At 36.4% G+C, this 18891-nt stretch overlaps 1 protein-coding gene across 3 annotated transcripts in view; it reads left to right on the top strand.

Moving 5' to 3' along the window:
- Positions 1-18891, top strand: part of RELN (reelin) — a 510762-nt gene that overhangs the window by 226078 nt on the left and 265793 nt on the right. For all 3 annotated transcript variants that reach the window (XM_005550435.4, XM_065542420.1, XM_045387530.2), the window contains exons 5-6: positions 2419-2451; positions 5961-6039. In XM_005550435.4, the coding sequence (XP_005550492.3) occupies positions 2419-2451; positions 5961-6039 (112 nt within the window). The remainder of the gene's footprint in view (positions 1-2418; positions 2452-5960; positions 6040-18891) is intronic.

The following is an 18891-nucleotide window of genomic DNA, read 5'->3' as shown; positions in this document are numbered from 1 at the left end:
TTTTAAAAAATACAACTTCCGAGCCTCCACCCTCAGAGATTCTGACTCAGTGGGTCTTTCTAAAATGTGATGTAGGTGTTTCAGTGAAAGCTCCCATGTGCCCAAATAATTTAGCAAAGGTAGATGTCCATTTGAATAAACAATTTAAAGTAAAGCATTTTATAACTTACTCCCTTTATTGGGTTGAGGCCTTAGTCACCAAAGTCATTTAATGTAAAGTAGGCAACAATATTTCTGCAGATATTTTGTTATACATATCTAACCATTGTATTGCATGGTAAATATTTCTAATTAATAATTGTCATAACTTTTCCTACATTTAATTTAACCAATTTATTTCAAAACCTGTGAAATAATTTGAAGTTCCATATTCTGTAGACAGGTGTTTTTCCTTTCTTCTTAACACTTTATAACATGAATACAGAGAATCCCTTTTGCAATATAGCTAACATTAGGCATGGTAAACTATCATATCTTAAGAAACAAAACAAAACCCTTTGGTCCTCATCTCCATATAAGATCTCATTTCTCACCTTTGCAGCTAACCTTCTAGAAGGAGCAGTTTGCACAGTAGTTGAGTCTAGACTCTGAGGCCAAAATCCCTGAGTTCATCTATAGACACTCCTTAGCAAAGTGCCTTACTAGCAGGGTGTTCTTCATAGATATCAGCTTTATTAAGATTATTTTGGCCTCTCCTTCAACTCTTTTAGCTCTTAAAACTCTTTCTTTTTCTTATTTCCTTAATGGAATGCACTTTTACTCAGTCACCTTTGCTAGCTCGTCTTCTTCCACCTGTCCGTTAAATATACATTTGACTCCACATTTCACTTCTTTCTTTTTATTATGTATTTAGAGACAGGGTCTCACTCTCTTGCTTAGGCTGGAGTGTGATGGTGCATTTTTAGCTCACTGCATCCTCAAGCTGCTGGCCTCAGGTGATCCTCCTGCCTCAGCCTCCTGAGTAGCTAGGAATACAGGCTGCACCACCATGCCCAACTAATTTTTCATGTTTTTTTGTAGAGACGAGGTATCTTACTATATTGCCCAGGCTGATCTTGAACTCTTGGCCGCAAGTAATCCTCTTGCCTCAGCCTCCCAAAGTGCTGGGATTATAGGCATTAGCTGCTGCTCTCAGCCTCACTTCTCTATACCTTATGTTCTCTCTGAGTGACTCGGTCTTCCTTTTGTAACTCCACCTCTCCTACTTGATAATGATTTCCTAATTGATATACAGTGCAAATGTCCCTCCTAGCTGTAGTTCAGCACTGTGTAATAGAAGTATAATGTAAGCCCCATGTGCAATTTTAAATATTCTAGTAGCTACATCTAAAAACCGGAAAGAAATAGATGAAATTAATTTAATAATGTATTTTATTAACAGAATATGTAAAATATTAAACATTTTGATATAATGTGGTCAATTTAAAACTACTAATGAGATATTTTACATTTTTTGTACTAAATCTCCAAAATCTAGTATGTACCTTACACTTATAGCACATCTTAAGCAATATTGGGCTTGTATTAAGAGTTCATAAAATTGACAGCTGAAAAGTAGATCCACATACCCAAGTGTTTCTTACCTACTTAAAGATCTTCCAGTAACTGAATTGAGTATCAAAAAATCATTATCCTTTAATGTCCAGATCCACCTTTACACATTTTTCATTTTTATTAGAAGAGCTGATTTACCTTTAATGCAAAAACATCAGTTTCAAAACTATATCCAAGTATTATTCTTGTGTCAGCATAGTATTATTAACATGGAATTCACAGAAATATTGCATAAGTTGAAAAGCAAGTCTAAAACAATTAACATCAACAAGGCATTCTTCAAATTTTTCTTGTAGGTTTTTGCAGACAATTTAGAAGATACTGGAAATTACAGTTAAAATCTTCTGGAGACACAGTTCATGTTAGGAAATTTGTGTGTAAAACCATTATTAATTTGTATTTTCAAAGTTTCAATTTCAACATAAATTTTCCTCCTTTTCCAGCTAGTTTGCAAATAAACCCTTGTTTTCCTTGAAGCTTCAGATTTGGCTTGTTCATATGCACTGTGATACTAGTGAGAGAATGTATATCATTGTGCCAGGGTTTTGTTATTCATTATTGATTAATTGGCAAGTATTCCTTTTGTTTCAAGAAAATCTTTAATTAGAGTCAACGATTCAGTGAATCTTTGTGAAACTCTTCTCTGATTTAACCAATAAGCGTTGGCACAAAATACAAGATCATTAAACTTATTGTATTCTATTTTTTCAAGAGTTCTAGAAACTCCTAAAAAGATGAAAAAGTCTGTAGCCATTTGATTTGCTTAATGTGACCTAAGTTTTGTAACTGTATTGTGACTGTTTATTACTGGATTTTGCTTTCATTCCTGATCAGTTGTCTTTCTTCTTTCCTCTCTTGATTCAGCTCCAACAGAGGCCACTATGCACCCACATCTAGGTAAGTGTTTAAGACTCTGATGTCATTAACCTTAGTACCTGATCTATTTGTTTGACTTTTCTGGCTATGTGAGCAGATGTTACAGAGGTGAGGAAGCTGTCCTTTCTGGTCACTGATCATTCACTGAAATTAGACTTGGATACAGATTATACTTGAATACAGAACCTCCTTGAGGAAATGTTCATGTTGCCCAGCTGGGGGCTCATGCAGGAACTTTCGCACCTGTTAGTACCCTCAGCCCTGGGATCCTGTTGAGTGTAAGCTTTTGCATTCTAATGCTGAATTTTCCCCAGAGTCCCTTATAATACTAGATGCCCATCATAAATATTAGAGCATAGAGCTAGTGAGTAAGAAGCCATGAATATGGAAGAATTGAAGTCATTTAGGATTTGAGATCTGTACCAAACGAATGTTAAAAATTAGTCGGTGTAGTGGTATGCACCTGGAGTCCTAGCTACTTTGGGAGCTGACATGGGAGGATCATTTAAACCAGGATTTCAAGGCTGCAGTGAGCTATGATTGAGACACTGTCCTCCAACCTGGGCAGCAGAGCAAGATCCTGTTTCTTTAAAAAAAAAAATTGAAATGAGACTGTTTAGATAAATACCTCCTTCTTAAAATGGCACATGGATTTTCCATAATGTCATGCTTTTAGTGGTCCACAGTTCTTGAGGCAGGGTGTGTACTGGTTAGGATCACAGATTCTTGAACCAAACTACCTGGGTTTATCTCACTTTTACCACTTGCTAGCTACATAATATTGAGCAAGTTACTTAACCTCTCTGTGCCTCAGTTTTCTTATCTGCAAAGTAGAATTAAGAATAGTACCTACCTCACAGGGTTGATATAAGGATTAAATGATTTTGTGTTCATAAAGTGTATGGTAAATAGTATAGTGGTGTTTGGAAGTAAATCAATACACAAGCAGGTATCCAGTGAGGCTTACCCATTGTCTTTGTAAATAAAAAAGTCTCTAGAAAGCAAGTGATCTTTAAGCATTAATTTTCTCATTTGTGTCAGTGAAGACTTATTTTAAAAGCAATTTCCTACACTGTAGTATTTAATAAGAATAAAAAGAAATCATCCTAGCTGGTTGCAGCCTTTTCAAATGTCTCTCACTGTGGGACTTTCCAGGTAGGTCAGTTATTTGTCTCTTGGGCTTTTCCTTTCAACCTATAAACCCAATTAATTTATTTTTCCTCTTTGGAAAATCTGCCTTGAGAAGCTCTACTTTTATGTAATGCTACAGCTTGGAGCTCCTCTTACTTGGCAGACAAATGCAAGCGCTTAGAAGCATGCCTTCTGGCAGCCAAGACAGGCTGGTGACCTGCAGTGGCCCAGCCGAGTCTCGCCCAGATTGGGTATCTGAGAGAGCTGTACCCTGTAGGCATCTGAGGCACTGCATCTCATCGCTCAGAGGAATCATTAAATCACTCCACGCACAGAATACATCACAGCGTTCTCTCCAGTGTATATCCATATTCTCCCTGTTCTCATGCCTAGGGCTTCGAGTCTGAGCATCCAGTCCTCTCAGTACATGCTGATTCACTGGTTTCCATGACTTCATTATGTGCTTGCCTGCTGGCATACCTGGTATAAAGGAGGCAAGGACTGCCATGGGTTGGGGATGTCACCAAAGAGAATGTGAAAATATGATTCCTGATATTGGGAAGTGATTTTAATTACCCAATGAGTTCAGAGAATTACATTTGAGTGAGCCTAAAAAAACATAAAGTATCACCTTTAAAAGAAAAAGTTATGAGAGATTTTTGTTAATCAGATAATATTATTTTAATTTTTCCAAAAGATAGTCTGTTAGCTACTTCAAACAAAATTGTCAAGACCCAAAGAAGTTATAGTAGCCGAAACAAACTTCCTAAGCAAACCATGAATCAGATGAGAGCATTGTTAAAGTACTAAATTAATTTTTACAACATGAATAGAAATAATTATCATTTCTCACACAACCTTTAAAATGAGCACACTTACATTGTAACCGGCCATGAAAGTGATTTTACTTATTCATCATCTATTCAGCGAAAATATGAACTCTACAGTTGATGAAAATATCGCGCTTGACATGCCTGAAGTTCTTCTAGAACTTAAAAATAGATATTCAATATATCTCAAATGTGTAGTGATAATATATTTAAAACCATGTATGGCTTCCTGGCATTCCTCCTGACTTCTAAATTGATTTTATTTAGGAATTTTACTTATTCATATAGATAAATTCTCTTTTGCAGTTCTGAAAGAGAAAAAAAGTTAACAAATTTAAAAACTTTGAATAAAAGATGAGTGACTATAAGGAAGGAGAGAAAGCAAGCCAGGGCAAGAAGGATAGGGAGAAAGGGAAGAAAAAATGGATCAGTAGATTACAGCAATTTTAGCTGACAATGAATAGCCAGAATGTTCTATCCAATTCCATGCTTTAAAGTGAGTTAGACACTGACACTGTCTGGGCAATCCCTTGGAAGCCATGGATGAGTATATGTTGAAATATGGGTATATTAGTTCATTCTCATGCTGCTAATAAAGACATACCCAAGACTGGGTAATTTAAAAGTAAAGAGGTTTAATTGACTCACAATTCAGCATGGCTGGGAAGGCCTTAGGAAACTTACAATTATGGCAGAAGGGGAAGCAAACACGTCCTTCTTCACATGGTGGCAGCAAGAAGTGCTGAGCAAAAGAGGGAAATGTCCCTTATAAAACCATCAAATCTCAGCCAGGCATGGTGGCACAAGCCTGTAACCCCAGCACTTTGGGAGGCCGAGGCGAGTGGATCACCTGAGGTCAGGAGTTCAAGACCCAGCCTGACCAACATGGCAAAACCCCATCAGTACTAAAAGTATAAAAATTAGCCAGGCGTGGTAGTGGACACCTGTAATCCCAGCTACTCTGGAGGCTGAAACAGGAGAATTGCTTGAACCCAGGAGGCAAAGGTTGCGGTGAGCTGAGATCGAGATCATGCCACTGCACTCCAGCCTGGGCAACAGAGCGAGACTCTGACTCAAAACAAAAACAAAAACCATCAAATCTTGTGAGAACTCACTCTCACGAGGACAGCATGAGAGTAACTGCCCCCATGATTCTGTTACTTCCCACCGGGTCCTTTCTACGATACATGGGGATTATGGGAACTACAGTTCTAGATGAAATTTGGGTAGGGACACAGCCAAGCCATACTGATGGAAGACAAGTCCCGTATAGCCTCTCCTTGTAGGTTGGTGCTGAATTTGGCCTTCCTGCCTCCCCTGCCTAGTGACAGCTTCATAGGTTTCCTTTTGGGGTCTTTGGTTTTCCCAGCTTCTAGGTGTCTAAACTGCAGAGCTGTTTATCCTTGTCCCTTAGTAGTTTGAGGGACAAAGCAAATATAATCAACTGCTCATTTAAAATTTAGTTTTAAAATACATTATTCTTCATAAATACAGCATATTGACACTTGTGTTTAGCTAAATATACTGTTGTAGTATATTTCTTTCCTAAATACTTCCTTTTTCTTGTAGCTGAAATACATAGTGACAGCATTATCCTGCGAGATGACTTTGACTCCTACCACCAACTGCAATTAAATCCAAATATATGGTAAGTTACAGAAACATTCCTCACTTTGGTTTGCTTAATGCAACAAATGATGCTGACTGCTCCCTTAAGGAGCAGTTACTTAAAATTAAATTGATCTTTAGTGCTAAGGTATCAGTGAGACTTGTTAAGCTATAGAACTGGGCTTAATGTAGACTGCATATAATGTCTATTATCTGACTTCTCTAAGAACTGAATCCAGGAGCTCCTCAAAGCCATGGGTGTGGTTAGATTTTTTTTTTCAGTTTTGCAATATCCTTACATAGAAAATATTATGCTATTATATGTCTAATAATTTCATTTATGCCTAGCAAAGAAGAGAAATGGTTTATCTGAAATGACAAACGATTTGAGTCAAACTTCCAAATAATTTCTAAATTATTAGGTCAACTCATTATGTATACTCCAGTCTCTCCTTCGAAAGCTGTTTAAGTATAACTCTGTGGGATTTTTGAGGGCAAATAAATAATGAACCAAAACTCACTCATTAAAAACTTGTCTAATACATAAATGGATGCCTGAATTTGTTGGCAATTTGTTACATTTTTGCTGACTTTGAAGAAATAGATCTATTGACCCAGAGTTACAATGAAAATCAGTCTGCATCATTTGGAACAATATCTGAATTTGGATTTTCTGTTATACTAAATGCTTTTTGTTTGGACAGAAGAGTTCAAGATAAATTAGAAACTCTAATGTAAACTAAGTTCAAGCAATATAATAAGGCTAAAAAGAAAATAATCATTTCATCCTCGAATGTCAGCATATGATATTCATTTCTGTCTTATTTTCACTTTTTAACAAATATTTAGCAATAATCATTTTATTTTTATAGTAATTAATAAGAGGTATGATTCTCTCAAGTAATGAACGGTTTAGTAGAGAAGACACTAAGACCACATCTTTAAAAAGCTTGTAGTACAGGATAGAAATCCTTAAATGTGACCGAGGGGAACAGACAACATACTAGAGGAATTCCAAAGGAAGGAGAGATGACTCTGGTGGGAGTTTGTTGGAGAAAGTTGCCTTTGACCTGAGAGTTGAAGATGACATATAAGTAGAGTGTTGAGGCTTCAATATTACACAAGAAACTTTTCTTTCTTTTCTAGAAAGAAATATAGATCTAGATAGTATAAATATAGAAAAAAATGTTATCAGGCTAGCCAGAAAGTCTAGTCATAAAGTCTTATAATTTATATGCCACTTAAAGAAACAGTTTGTCAGTAGAACTCTGCTTCCCTAAATATAAATTTTCTTAAATTGAAACTCTTTATTAATAAGCCAAAAAATAAAAAACCTTTCTAAGTACCACTTTACCCAGAAAAAGTTTTTTACTTCTGACATTTTGCTTTTTTATATTCCATTAATATAGATGTTATCATATGATTTTTTTCTTTCAGGGCAAATGCGTTTGTGTCAAGCTAATTCATTTTCTTCAGTGAGTTTTCTTGACAAATACAAAATGTGACTGCTATGTGGTGCAAATTCTGTTGTTTTTAAATCAATAACGTGTGATTGATTTTTCTTCACCCATTTTCATGACTGATCTGATAGATGCTTTCTTGACCAAAGTTATGGATTTTATGTCTCTTTTACTTAAGCTATGGTTTTTCCTACCTTTTTTTTAAAAAAAGTTTTTTCCTACTTTTTAAAACAATTCTTTTTTATCTTCAAAAGCTGAGTCCTTCTGCATTTTATCAGATATGCTTCGGAGTAATTTTACTTTATCCCTTATTGCCCACAGTCTCCTTCATTTAGCCTCTTTAAGATACAAAAAAAAAAAAAAAAAAAAAAAAAATGTGAGAGTAGGGAATGGTGAAACTGTCATTATTTGAGAAACTGTCATTATATTGACTGTTCTGTTAAACAAAAGGCGGCAGAGGCCCTGATATCAGACTACCCTGGCTTGACTCTTGACCACGCCACTTGCCAAATGAATACCTTGAGAAAAGCAAAAAGCTGCTTCACCTCTGTGAGCTCTATTTCTGTGCAGTAAAAGTAGGCAAATACCGTGCTTGCAGCATTGTGTTAACGTTTCAGTATGAAGAGGTCTAGTGTATTGTAGGTGCTCAATACACGTCAGTTTCCTCTCTCCCTTCCTCTCTTTCCCTCCTTCCCTGTCTTTCCTTCCCTTTCTCTCTCTTTCTTCTCTTCCTCTCCCTTTCCTTTTCCTCCCTCTTCTCTTTCTCTCTCCTACTTTTACTTCTGCTCACCCTCCTTTTCTTCCTTCTTCCCTCCCATCCTCCTTTTCTTTCTCTTGTGATGTATTTGTACATTGGACTGTTTGTTTCTTCTAAGCCCAGACATGATGAGAACATTGTTATTATTAAAATAATTTTAAGCTAATTTATTTAACTGAGTCCCCAAGTCTTCCTTTCCCTGCATTTTCATAAAAAACAAATGCCAAATTAAATATATTTATATTATAAAATCTATGGAATATAAACAGATCAAAATAGCATTACAGCAGAATCATAAAGGAGGGAAAAATACAGTGTTAGATGTATTGAACCCCTTAGAAGCCAATGTAAACATCCTAAAGTCAGAAACATGTATCTAGTAAAATCAGACATCCCCATGAAATATTTCCAATAAACTAACAAAGCCCTACTTTGTTTTGGAACCTGATAGGCAGTTTTAACTCTCCCAGAGCTTCTATTTTCTTGCTACATGTTTTGTCACATGAGTTTTGTCCCTTATAACATTGTCTTTGATTCTCTTTACCCCAGAAAAGAATCAGAAACCCAGTGGAGCTTTGTAACAGTGTGGAAAATAGAATCCTTGTGGCCAACACGGTCCCTATGCCACTGCCACACACCACCAGATAGAAGCAAAGTGCCTGGGTATGCTGCATTTAGCCAAATTCCCATAATCAATACACCACTGAATAATTTCCCTCAAAAGAAAAACTGTGCTACTTATAAGAACATATTTCTCCCATGGGATTCTCAAAGCTTTATATGAATTGTTTACTCTGTACTTTTTATTGTTAAGCAAAAGAGAAATTAAGAAACTAGTTATGTCTGTACAATCTTAGAGAGGTAGGTCAGTTTAAAAGTTAAAACGCTCACAATGTATTCACTTCCATTAACTTTACCTAATGAATTCAACTTTTAATTCTGTTTCACATAACTCTTTAATATTCAAGTTTATCTCATGTACTGTACATAAAAAATGAAGAACATAAAGTGATATTATTATGAATGAAGGTAACAGGTAAGTTACTCTTCCAAGTTTTTTATGGCAGTTGGAATAGAAATGAGAAACTTTTATGTCAGCTCAATATTGAATGTACTATCTGTTCAGTTTGAATATTTGAAATTATTTAAAAATTTAAAAATTTGTGTGGTTAAAAGTTCAAATAATCCAAAAATATAAGCAGTAAAAATAAGCCTCCTTCCCACACTAGACCTATATTCTTTCTCCATGGTCAACAACTTGGGTAATAGTTTCTGTGAGTCCTTCTGGAAGTTGTTTATGCTTATACAAGTGTAGCAGTTATGAATTCTGTCCAGAAACTTGAGTATCAGAGAAATAAAACTTTCTTTATTCTTCCATAACCCAACCTAATTTCTTTATATTCTCCTCCTCCTGCCATGTTGGTGGAAACTTAATTTCAGTCAACTCTGGCTTGTCATCTTCAATTTTTTTTTTTTTTTTTGGTTTTTGAGCCTAATGTCAGGTGTCTTATTAGTGCAAAGGCAGAAGATAGAATGAGGATGCACTTCTGGTCCCCAGCCATCTATCCGTTCCTGCAGATATCCACTGAATCTTGAGTTATCTCATCTAGTCTGGTGACTAGTCCACACAGCCCGGCTTTGTCCCTGTCCTCACCACTGTTACCAAGCAGTGGTTCTGTTTTGAGCCCAGCCTGAGGGCATGGAGACTGCTCTGCTGTTCCCAGTCCTGGGCCATGGGCATCTTTTCTGTGCTGTACTCTGGTGTGCAATTGTGCAACTCTGGTCCTTCTGCCTCCCTCAGATGCAGAGCATAGATTTCTTCTACTCTTTGCCTCCTAGATCTCTCTGGGGCTCTGCTAGGGAAGTGGCCCTGCACATCCCCACTCCCCCAGTGGCTTCTGATTGACTTGTTTGAATGAGAGATGAGAAGTAAAGTTTTAAGGGAAGAGAGTAACAAAATCCCTTCATGTGAATATAATGGCAGCTCAGTCTTGATGAGAATGAAGCGTCTACGCTTTACCCTGAACCACAAGCAGCTACACCTCTGGAGCTCAACACAAATTGCATCAATTCCAATGTGCCATTGAACCCAAGAGGGTGAGGGAGAGCACAAATGAATGAATACCACTTTACCAGTGCTGTTAGCACGTGTGTTCAATGTGTCTGCACTACTGATGAGAGAGGGCATCAATAGTGCCTTTGTCATACAGCAACAACCCTCCAAAACCTCCCCCAACAAAATGGGAAGAAAAACCTCATATAACTAAATTCAGGAGAATGTAAGGGACCACAAATACATTTTATTTTATTAACACTTTACTTATGCAGCTACTATTGAACATCGACTACATATACATAGATTCTTTTATGAATTAAATTATTGCATTGTAATATAAACACTGCCAGTATTTTATGTGAATGGGGAAAGTCTTGATTTTTTGAAAAATAAATATACCTGAGAGCCAAAAACTAGAACCATCCCAGATGTTCATCAGCTGGAGGATGGATACACAGTGATATGTCCACACAATTGAATACTATTAACATTCAGCAATAAAAAGGAATGAATTATTGACAGTTGCAACGACATGGATGAATCTCAAAAATTTTATGTTGAATGAAAAAATTCCATGCCAGGTGCAATGGCTCATGCCTGTAATCCCAGCACTTTAGGAGGCTGAAGCGGGTGGATCACGAGGTCAAGAGATCGAGACCGTCCTAGCCAATGTGGTGAAACCCCGTCTCTATTAAAAATACAAAAATTAGCTGGGCATAGTGGCGTGCACCTGTAGTGCTACTCGGGAGGCTGAGGCAGAAGAATCACTTGAACCCGGAAGGTGGAGGTTGCAGTGAGCCAAGATCACGCCACTACACTCCAGCCTGGTGAGAGATACTCTGTCTCAAAAAAAAAAAAAAAAAAAAAAAAGGAAGGAGAGATGCCAGACCCAAGAGTTCTATGAAATCCAGATTAGGCAAAATTAACATGATAGAAATAAGATCAGTAGTTGTTTCAGGGATAGAGAGTTGACTGGGAAAGGGCATGAGGCACCTCTCTGGGGTGATGATTATGTTGTGTATCGTGAGGGGATGTGGATTACAAGATGGATGCATTTTCAGAACTTGAGATCTGTGTATAGCACTGTGTATAAATTTTCCTCAGTAAAAATTTCAATAATAAGAAGAAAGGCAATGAAAAAAATAAGACATAGGAGATATTTCTGATTCATAACTTGAGACAGAGAAAGAGAGACTGCAAAGGAACTAAAACATGAATGGATTCTAGTTTTCTCAAGAAGTGTTTTACCCTCTAAGCAGTTACAAAGTCGGAGAGGATCTGTGTTTTACTTAAGTTATCCCTTTTATGCTTATTTTCTGAAGATCACAGAAGGCATCCAGACTCTAATATCACCAGGCTCTGATGTTCTAGTGGAAAATGTAGAACTATTAAAAAACACAGTGATAAATGGCAACTAGATGACAACAGATGTTTCCCCTCCAGCACAATGATAGAACAATAATAATAGCAGAGATGCCCTATTCAACAGAGATCAGGGAAGAACAGGAGTTACTCCTCAGAAATAGCATCTTAGATACTGGGTTGTAATGCCAACAGAGATGTGAAACATCAAGAAAGTCACGAATAAAGTTGTTTCAGATCCTGTGGTACAAGAAGACCTCCATCAGTTGGATGATGATACAGAAAGGCCCACAATTTACAACAAAGGAAGCTAAAGCCATGGTTGGCATTGCATTGGATTGCTAGAATCAAGGAAAGACTAGAACGTTTCCATTTTCATATATAAATGACAATATTACAGGACCAGGGAAATAGCAATCATAGACTGTGCCACATCTGGTATTCTCTTGAAAATATAAATTTTTTGGAGCAATTAATATGAAATCAGGAAGAAGACTGGTGATTTGGCTTACTAACATTCCTTTGAGAAAAATAATTGTCTGAACAACGAATATAAAAATACTGAGATTTCAAGATGATGGGTGAATTATTCTAACTGGAGCTTTATTTAATAATAGCTTAGCCCATAAATGAAAATAAGTCAAGCAAGCAGTAAAACCACTTTATAGTTCATTAGTATCTTGGACAACCCCCGTGCCATAAATAATAAAAAACAAAGAGGACTCCATTTAGTAGCCAAAATGTGAGAACTCCAATGTAAGTGGAGTTTCTAGGTAATCAGAAAGAAGTAAGACTAATGAACAAACAAGGGAGAAATAAATTGGATAATAAAAGTATCTCCACTGTGCTCGGTATCCAACATGCCCATGGGCAGTGAGCCGGAAAGACAGTGCTGGTAAAAGGGAGCGTAAACCTTTCATTTTCTCAAGAGCAAGTGGCTACAGGAAATGGTGAATAGATGAAAAAAAGTCAAACACAATAAATATTTTCTCTGATGACATACCCTTGCCAGAACCTCTAGTGTATCCGTGCATTTTCAGGTTATGGAATTATAATTTAATATTTGGAGTTTAATGGTTCACTATTTTGATCATGTGTGAATCTCTGCTTTTTCTCTAACCTGCTCTCTCTTGATTTGTTCACCGCTTTCTACTCTCTTACTTTTTCTTCTCTTTTGTTAATAACCTTTTTCTCTTATTACAAAACTCTCCTCTAACTTTCCTCGCTAGCTTCCTCCCCCTCATTTCCCTCTTTTTCTATCAAGATGTAATTGCTCCAGGGAAAAGTTTCATCTACAATAGAAAGGTTAACCAGGGGGTGTCCAACTAATAAAATAAGGTGTGAATCTAGAGGTTTATTACTTCCTTGTTTAATTTCTGGTTTAGGTGACAGAAACAAGAGCTCACTCAAAGGAATTAAATGTCAAGTACATTTGAAACAAGAAAATATTTCTTCAAGCAGCATGTAGTGCAATTTACCATAGTAGGAGGTCAGAATATTGTGTGCAGTGGTAAGATTTTAGAGGTGTTATTTTTAACCTAAATAACGTTTGTCATTCGCACCTGTTAACGAAGAAGAGATCAATTTTTTAACTCCCTAGTGAAATAAGAAAAGTTATCTTACCTTCCTCGGTGAAAAGTAATGAGAAAGAATGAACTATAAATGGAGTTTGTCATTTTCACATTTACAGCATGTGTTAGCTCCTTAGAAAAAAAGACATGACATAGTTGAAGGTAATATTATTCTCAGTCTTATATAATGAACTCTCCTTGCTGTTTCTCTAAAAAGATTCCACATTTACAAAGAGAATAGGATTTAAAAAATAATAAGCTTGATCTTTCATTTCTTGAAAATGATCATGTAAATTGCTCAGAAGTATAATGATCATGTCCTCTTTATTATAAAACATTATCTATATTGTAAAATATGGTCAGAAGTTGAGTATTTGATTGTTGAGGTTTGAATGGAAGGTACAAAGAGTTCTGGTGTCTCGGAATAAGTCAGCTGACAGCCCAGCTACCAAATGGCTGGCAAGATCTCGTTTACTTTGATGAATTCATCAGTCCTTGATCTGGCCTTGCTTTGCAAGTTCACACCTCAGATTCTTGTTAGCACAAGCAGTGTGATCTGTACCTGGGGTTGCAGACACATTATCTTTGGGTCAGGAAATTACAAGAAACTTTTCTTTTCCTTTTTCATTTTTAAAGAACCTTTAAATAATCAGAACAAAAGTTAAAATTATCCGAATATCTCCATTCGGAAATGCTGGTGAATGTGGCTCAGAAATGCAGGTTTATAGAATGTCAGATTGCTTCTCGTGGAGCTGATCATCAGACACTGACCCCTTCAGTGGCAATACATTATGGAGAGATAATATGATGTCCTTGGTCTTGAGGACAAATTACATGTATCTCAAATGAGAATTTGATGATGACTGATTGTCAGTGAGTTTCCAGGTGATTAACTTGCTTCAGCAGAGTACCTGACTACCGGCTGAGTGATTTCACTATGATCTAAAAAGATTGAGTCATGCCATTAGACTGCTCTTGAGAAAACAATATTTCAGTTATTTATTTACTGTTATCAGGATGATGTCACCACCAACATTCATAAATCTCTGGTTGTGCAAAGGAGCTCAATTTTCTCATTCATCCTCCTCCGCTTTCCTGCATCCTGAGAGCCCATCTGAGTCACTGCTCTGTGGGGACCCCAGACTACAAGGACATTTCACCTCATCTTCCTCTGTGCCCGATGAATGGTGGTTGAGCATATTTTCATGCCTAATAATTTCAAAATCAGGATTAAAAAGCCCAGTTATATCTTCAGAAGTATAGTCTCTACTGTTCAAAGGTATCATCGCATGTAATTCTTTATCCTTCGAAAAAAAACAGTCACCTGAATAATAAATAGCAAAAAATAGATAACTAATACCAAAATAACAAGCTTGCAATTTGCCAAGGAGCTTGTTACAGTGGAAGACAAAACCCGGGTTCAAAGCATTTGTTTTTCTTTTATGTTTATGGTTTGATCCTAGTTTTTTTGGTCAGCATGTACCAGTCTTTATATTTACTGATTCTTTTATAATTTTGTTAGTGAAAAAAGAGATAGTGTACATATGAAATAGATTGTGATGAATTATCTAAGAATATATATAGCCAAAGGGGTACTGAATTTGATTGTCATGTACTTCAGTCCAGTGAATTCACTCTTAATGTTTTTTATGAAGTAGTCCATTCATCTCTCTACTTTTTGTACTTTTTTATCAGCAAAAAAAATTATCCTATAAATGAAAAAACAGTTTTTAAGAAAAGTTATTGTAAATGTTCAAAATAAATGTTCACAGTAAAAATGACAAACATTCCTTGAAATGCACATTGTTTTTATAGAATTGGAATTTTTCCTTCACTAGCTGCATGAGGCAGAGTGGGAACAATACTGGACAAGAAATCAGGCAACCTGAATTCTAGTCCTGTTTCATCATCATAAGGGAGTGATGAGATGCGGTGATATTTCAAGTCCCCTCTCACTTGATGATCTGTAAACTTAAGTAATAGATAAGCTTCATGTAGAACCTAAGCATGTGATAAATTGGTTCAGGGAAGGTTTAATAAGTTCAAGCTTTCAAAGGTTTTTGAAGATTGCTAGTATTTCCCTTAAAATGTCTTTTAATCATATTGTTCATGGCAAAATATATTTTTGAGGTGGACAATCCATATGATACGCCAAGGTATCTGGCAGATTCTTATGTTCTGTTTTTCATATTGGGAAATATAAAAGGAGAAAAGCATTCTTAGATTAGAGAAACATTTAGTATTACTTTTACTATTATGCAGAGAAACAATTCATTTATAATCCTTAGGCTGGGAGGTCACATTCCTTTTCAAATTGAACAACAGAAGTCTGTTTAACTGGGATTGTTGAAAACTTCCTTCTTCCCACAAATCTCTGAAGACTATGTTACCTAACTTTACAAAGCCCAACATTTTCCTGAGAGAATGAGAAAGTAGAAAACATTTAATTGTGAGGTTACAGATTTACATGTCAGCAATAAACAACAGCAGTTTTTGTTTTTGTTTTTATTTTTGTTTTACACTGAGCCTAAAGAAAGTTGAACCACTCATTATCCAGCAAATCAAATCCTAGTTCTTAGGAACTCATAGAACTTTTCCATAAAGGAAGAGTAGAATTTCAGATTACTTGTGGTCTTCATAGGAACATTTTTGGGGGTTAAATACCTCACTCCACTCAACCAAGTTAAATTGTTAGACACAGAGGCATTCTGAGAAAGTGAGGAGGGTAGGACTGAAAGAGCAGTTATGCATTTAAGTATTGTTTCAAATTCTGGGGTGAGCCAGGAATTATTTTTCTTGGAATTTGAATGTTTATTTATATCCATAGGTTTTTAAAATTCACCTCATCTTTCTAGCAGGGGTCACTATTCTCTTCTTGGAAGCCATGACCACGAGTTGCCGTCTGTACTGTCTTGCCTGGTCTCCATCAGGATCATTGTGTTCATCATGAAATTATGATTTATCTTTCCCTTTATCATAATGGCATTCATATGTGTAGTTGTACAATACTTAACTTTATTGGTAGAAAAAAATATTAGGAAGATCACCTTAATGGGCAGCACAGATTAGTTAAGAATATGCATAGAAAGGAACCCCACTACCAATAATCATGGAGAAGTAAATGGAGATACACTTGGATTGATACACACTGAAGGATTATGATGATGGTTAGAGCTTTCCAGAAACCAGACCACAGGCAATCTGGTTGTTCCCCAGGAATTCATTCTTGGACCTTTTCTCTTTTTACTTTGTATATCCTCCCTTATCCCCAGGTCCCTAAAGATAAGCACTCCCATGATTTCAACTAGATCCTAAACTGTCCTATCAGTCCCAATCGCCTTTCTCTGAAAGTTCAGCTGATCATCTCCAATTTTGAGTATAACCAGAAAGCAGGCAGTTTCCAAGCCCTCTAATTCCCTAGAATTATGTTGTCCAACATGGTAGATGCTAGTCACTGATGGCTGTGGAGCACTTGCAATGTGGCTAGTCTGAATTGAGATGTGCTGTAAGTATAGAATATACCCCACAATTTGAAGACAGTATTTAAAAATGTAAACAGTTTAATTAATAATTTTTATATTACTTACATGTGAAAATATAATTTGAATATATTGAGTTAAATGAAACACTTTGTTAAAATTAATTCATTTCTTTTTAATGCAGCCGTTAGAAGTAGAAAATGACAAATGTGGCTTACATTAGGTTTTTATAGAGCAGTAGAGGGTGTCCACTTTGCTCCATCTCACCTTATTTCAAGGCACCATTGTATCTTACTTGAGTTACATTGGTAGCCCCCAGTCTTGTCTACCTCCAGTCCATAATTTGCTATAGTAATTTTTCTAAAAGGGATTTGCCACATGACTTTTGAAACAAAATAATTAGTTCTGCAATTGACTAGCTGTGTAACCTTGGACAGTAATTTAATATTTCTAAATCTCAGTTCTAGCATTGTCTAAGTGGAGATAAAAAATAGAAGGAGAGGATTTTGTATCAATTAATTGAGGCATTATTTGTAGAGCTTCTGTCAGCACCTATCACATGGTAAACAGCGCATGAAGCCTTTGTGAGCTGGTTGCCACTTTCTGGCCACATCCTTTGCTGCCTTTCTGCATGGATCAACGTGGTTCCAGTCATACTGACCCGCTGAACTAACAGTCCAGCTGTGTGTCATAATTTCTGCATTCCATGTGTCCTATAACACACTCATCTTTCTTCCTTGCTTGAGTAACTCCTATTTCTCATTCAGGACCAGTTCTGGGACCATCTCCTTTGGAGGCTTTCTCTTACTTCCCCAGTCTCTGCATTAGGTACCATTGCAACCAGTGTATGCTCCTTTTATGAGTGAAGAGCAATGACAAGTGTCACAGCTGTTGGAGTTAGCAAGTTGTAGGTCCAGATTACAAACTCTAGGTTCAAACTGCAACTTCACGACTGTGTGACCTTGAGCAAATGCCTAACTTCTCTGTAGCTAAATCTCCTCCTCAGTAAAATAAGACACAGATAACTGTCTTAGAGAGTAAGAGGCATTTGAGTATCTGATACGTCATAGAATGCAATAAATAGCTATCATTGCATTGATACCCTCTATTGTAACTCTTTGTTTACTTCTCTGCCTTTCCATTTGAAATGTAAGCTCCTGGAAGAAAATACAAGTGTTTCTTTGGTCCTTGTATCACTAAAGCTTAGTGCAGTGCTTGTGAGCCCTCAACCTAAGTTTGTTAAAATCAAGAATGAATTAATAAATGATGAATGAATAAATAACACCATTGGCATCTAAGAGAGGGTTGAATTTGACCTCCTAGAGGGATGGACATTCAGGGTAAATTAAAATAATTTATGTTGACAAACCCAGTCAGACTGTGAGAAATTCAAGTAAAGGACATTTAAAAGACCTTGGCAGAAATCTGACAGATTTGTCCCATCAGTCGTTGATGAAGCTATTGTTTCTGGAGGTAGCAGCCACACAGTGGGTAATATCTGATCATTATAAATCTTTTAGTTTCTTCAGCAGGGTTACCAATGCCTTTTTCCATTTATTATAAATTTGTGGAGATACAAAGCACAATGAAGAAGAGAAGGGTCTAGAGGATTGTTGAGTTCAATGGGAAGAATAGCTGTATCTGTTTTCTTTTCTCTTGTGTTTATTGTTTTTTTTTTTTTAACCCCTGCTATTCTACTACATAGAAGTGATTCTCCAAAGACATCAAACATCTGTCATCTAAGTACTGGTTCTCTAATTCCAGGCTGTAGGCCATTACTTTTATACAGTTATCCAGTTTCTAGCTGAATTCTGTTTAAGCAAAACTATGGAAGGAGGGGGCCTATAATACATATATTATATATAGATATTTTCTTGATATATAGTTGATTTGGAAACTGCTGAGCAATATTTATAGACAAAATAATTGCTATAGAAATTTAAGCAGCAGGCCTCAAATTTCACATCAACAATGACGCTTTTAGTTTAGAGTCACTGGAGACAAATTGCAGATAGCTATTGTGAGGTTTGGACATTCTTTTACCTTGTCCTCCATCAAACTTGATGTTTCTCTTAAGCCATTTCACAATGACTTGGAGGCCAAATAATCTTCATCTCTCACTAAAGTAAGAAGCCTACTATAAATTTTGTGCTACTTCGCTGCACTTTTATCACAATTAGAAAAGTAGTAAGAAGTCATTCGCATAA

This window comes from Macaca fascicularis, chromosome 3 (genome assembly GCF_037993035.2).
Source record: "Macaca fascicularis isolate 582-1 chromosome 3, T2T-MFA8v1.1".
NCBI lineage: Eukaryota > Metazoa > Chordata > Mammalia > Primates > Cercopithecidae > Macaca > Macaca fascicularis.
Note: the sequence above shows the minus strand (reverse complement) of the source record. Positions and strands in the feature narration are given on the sequence as shown.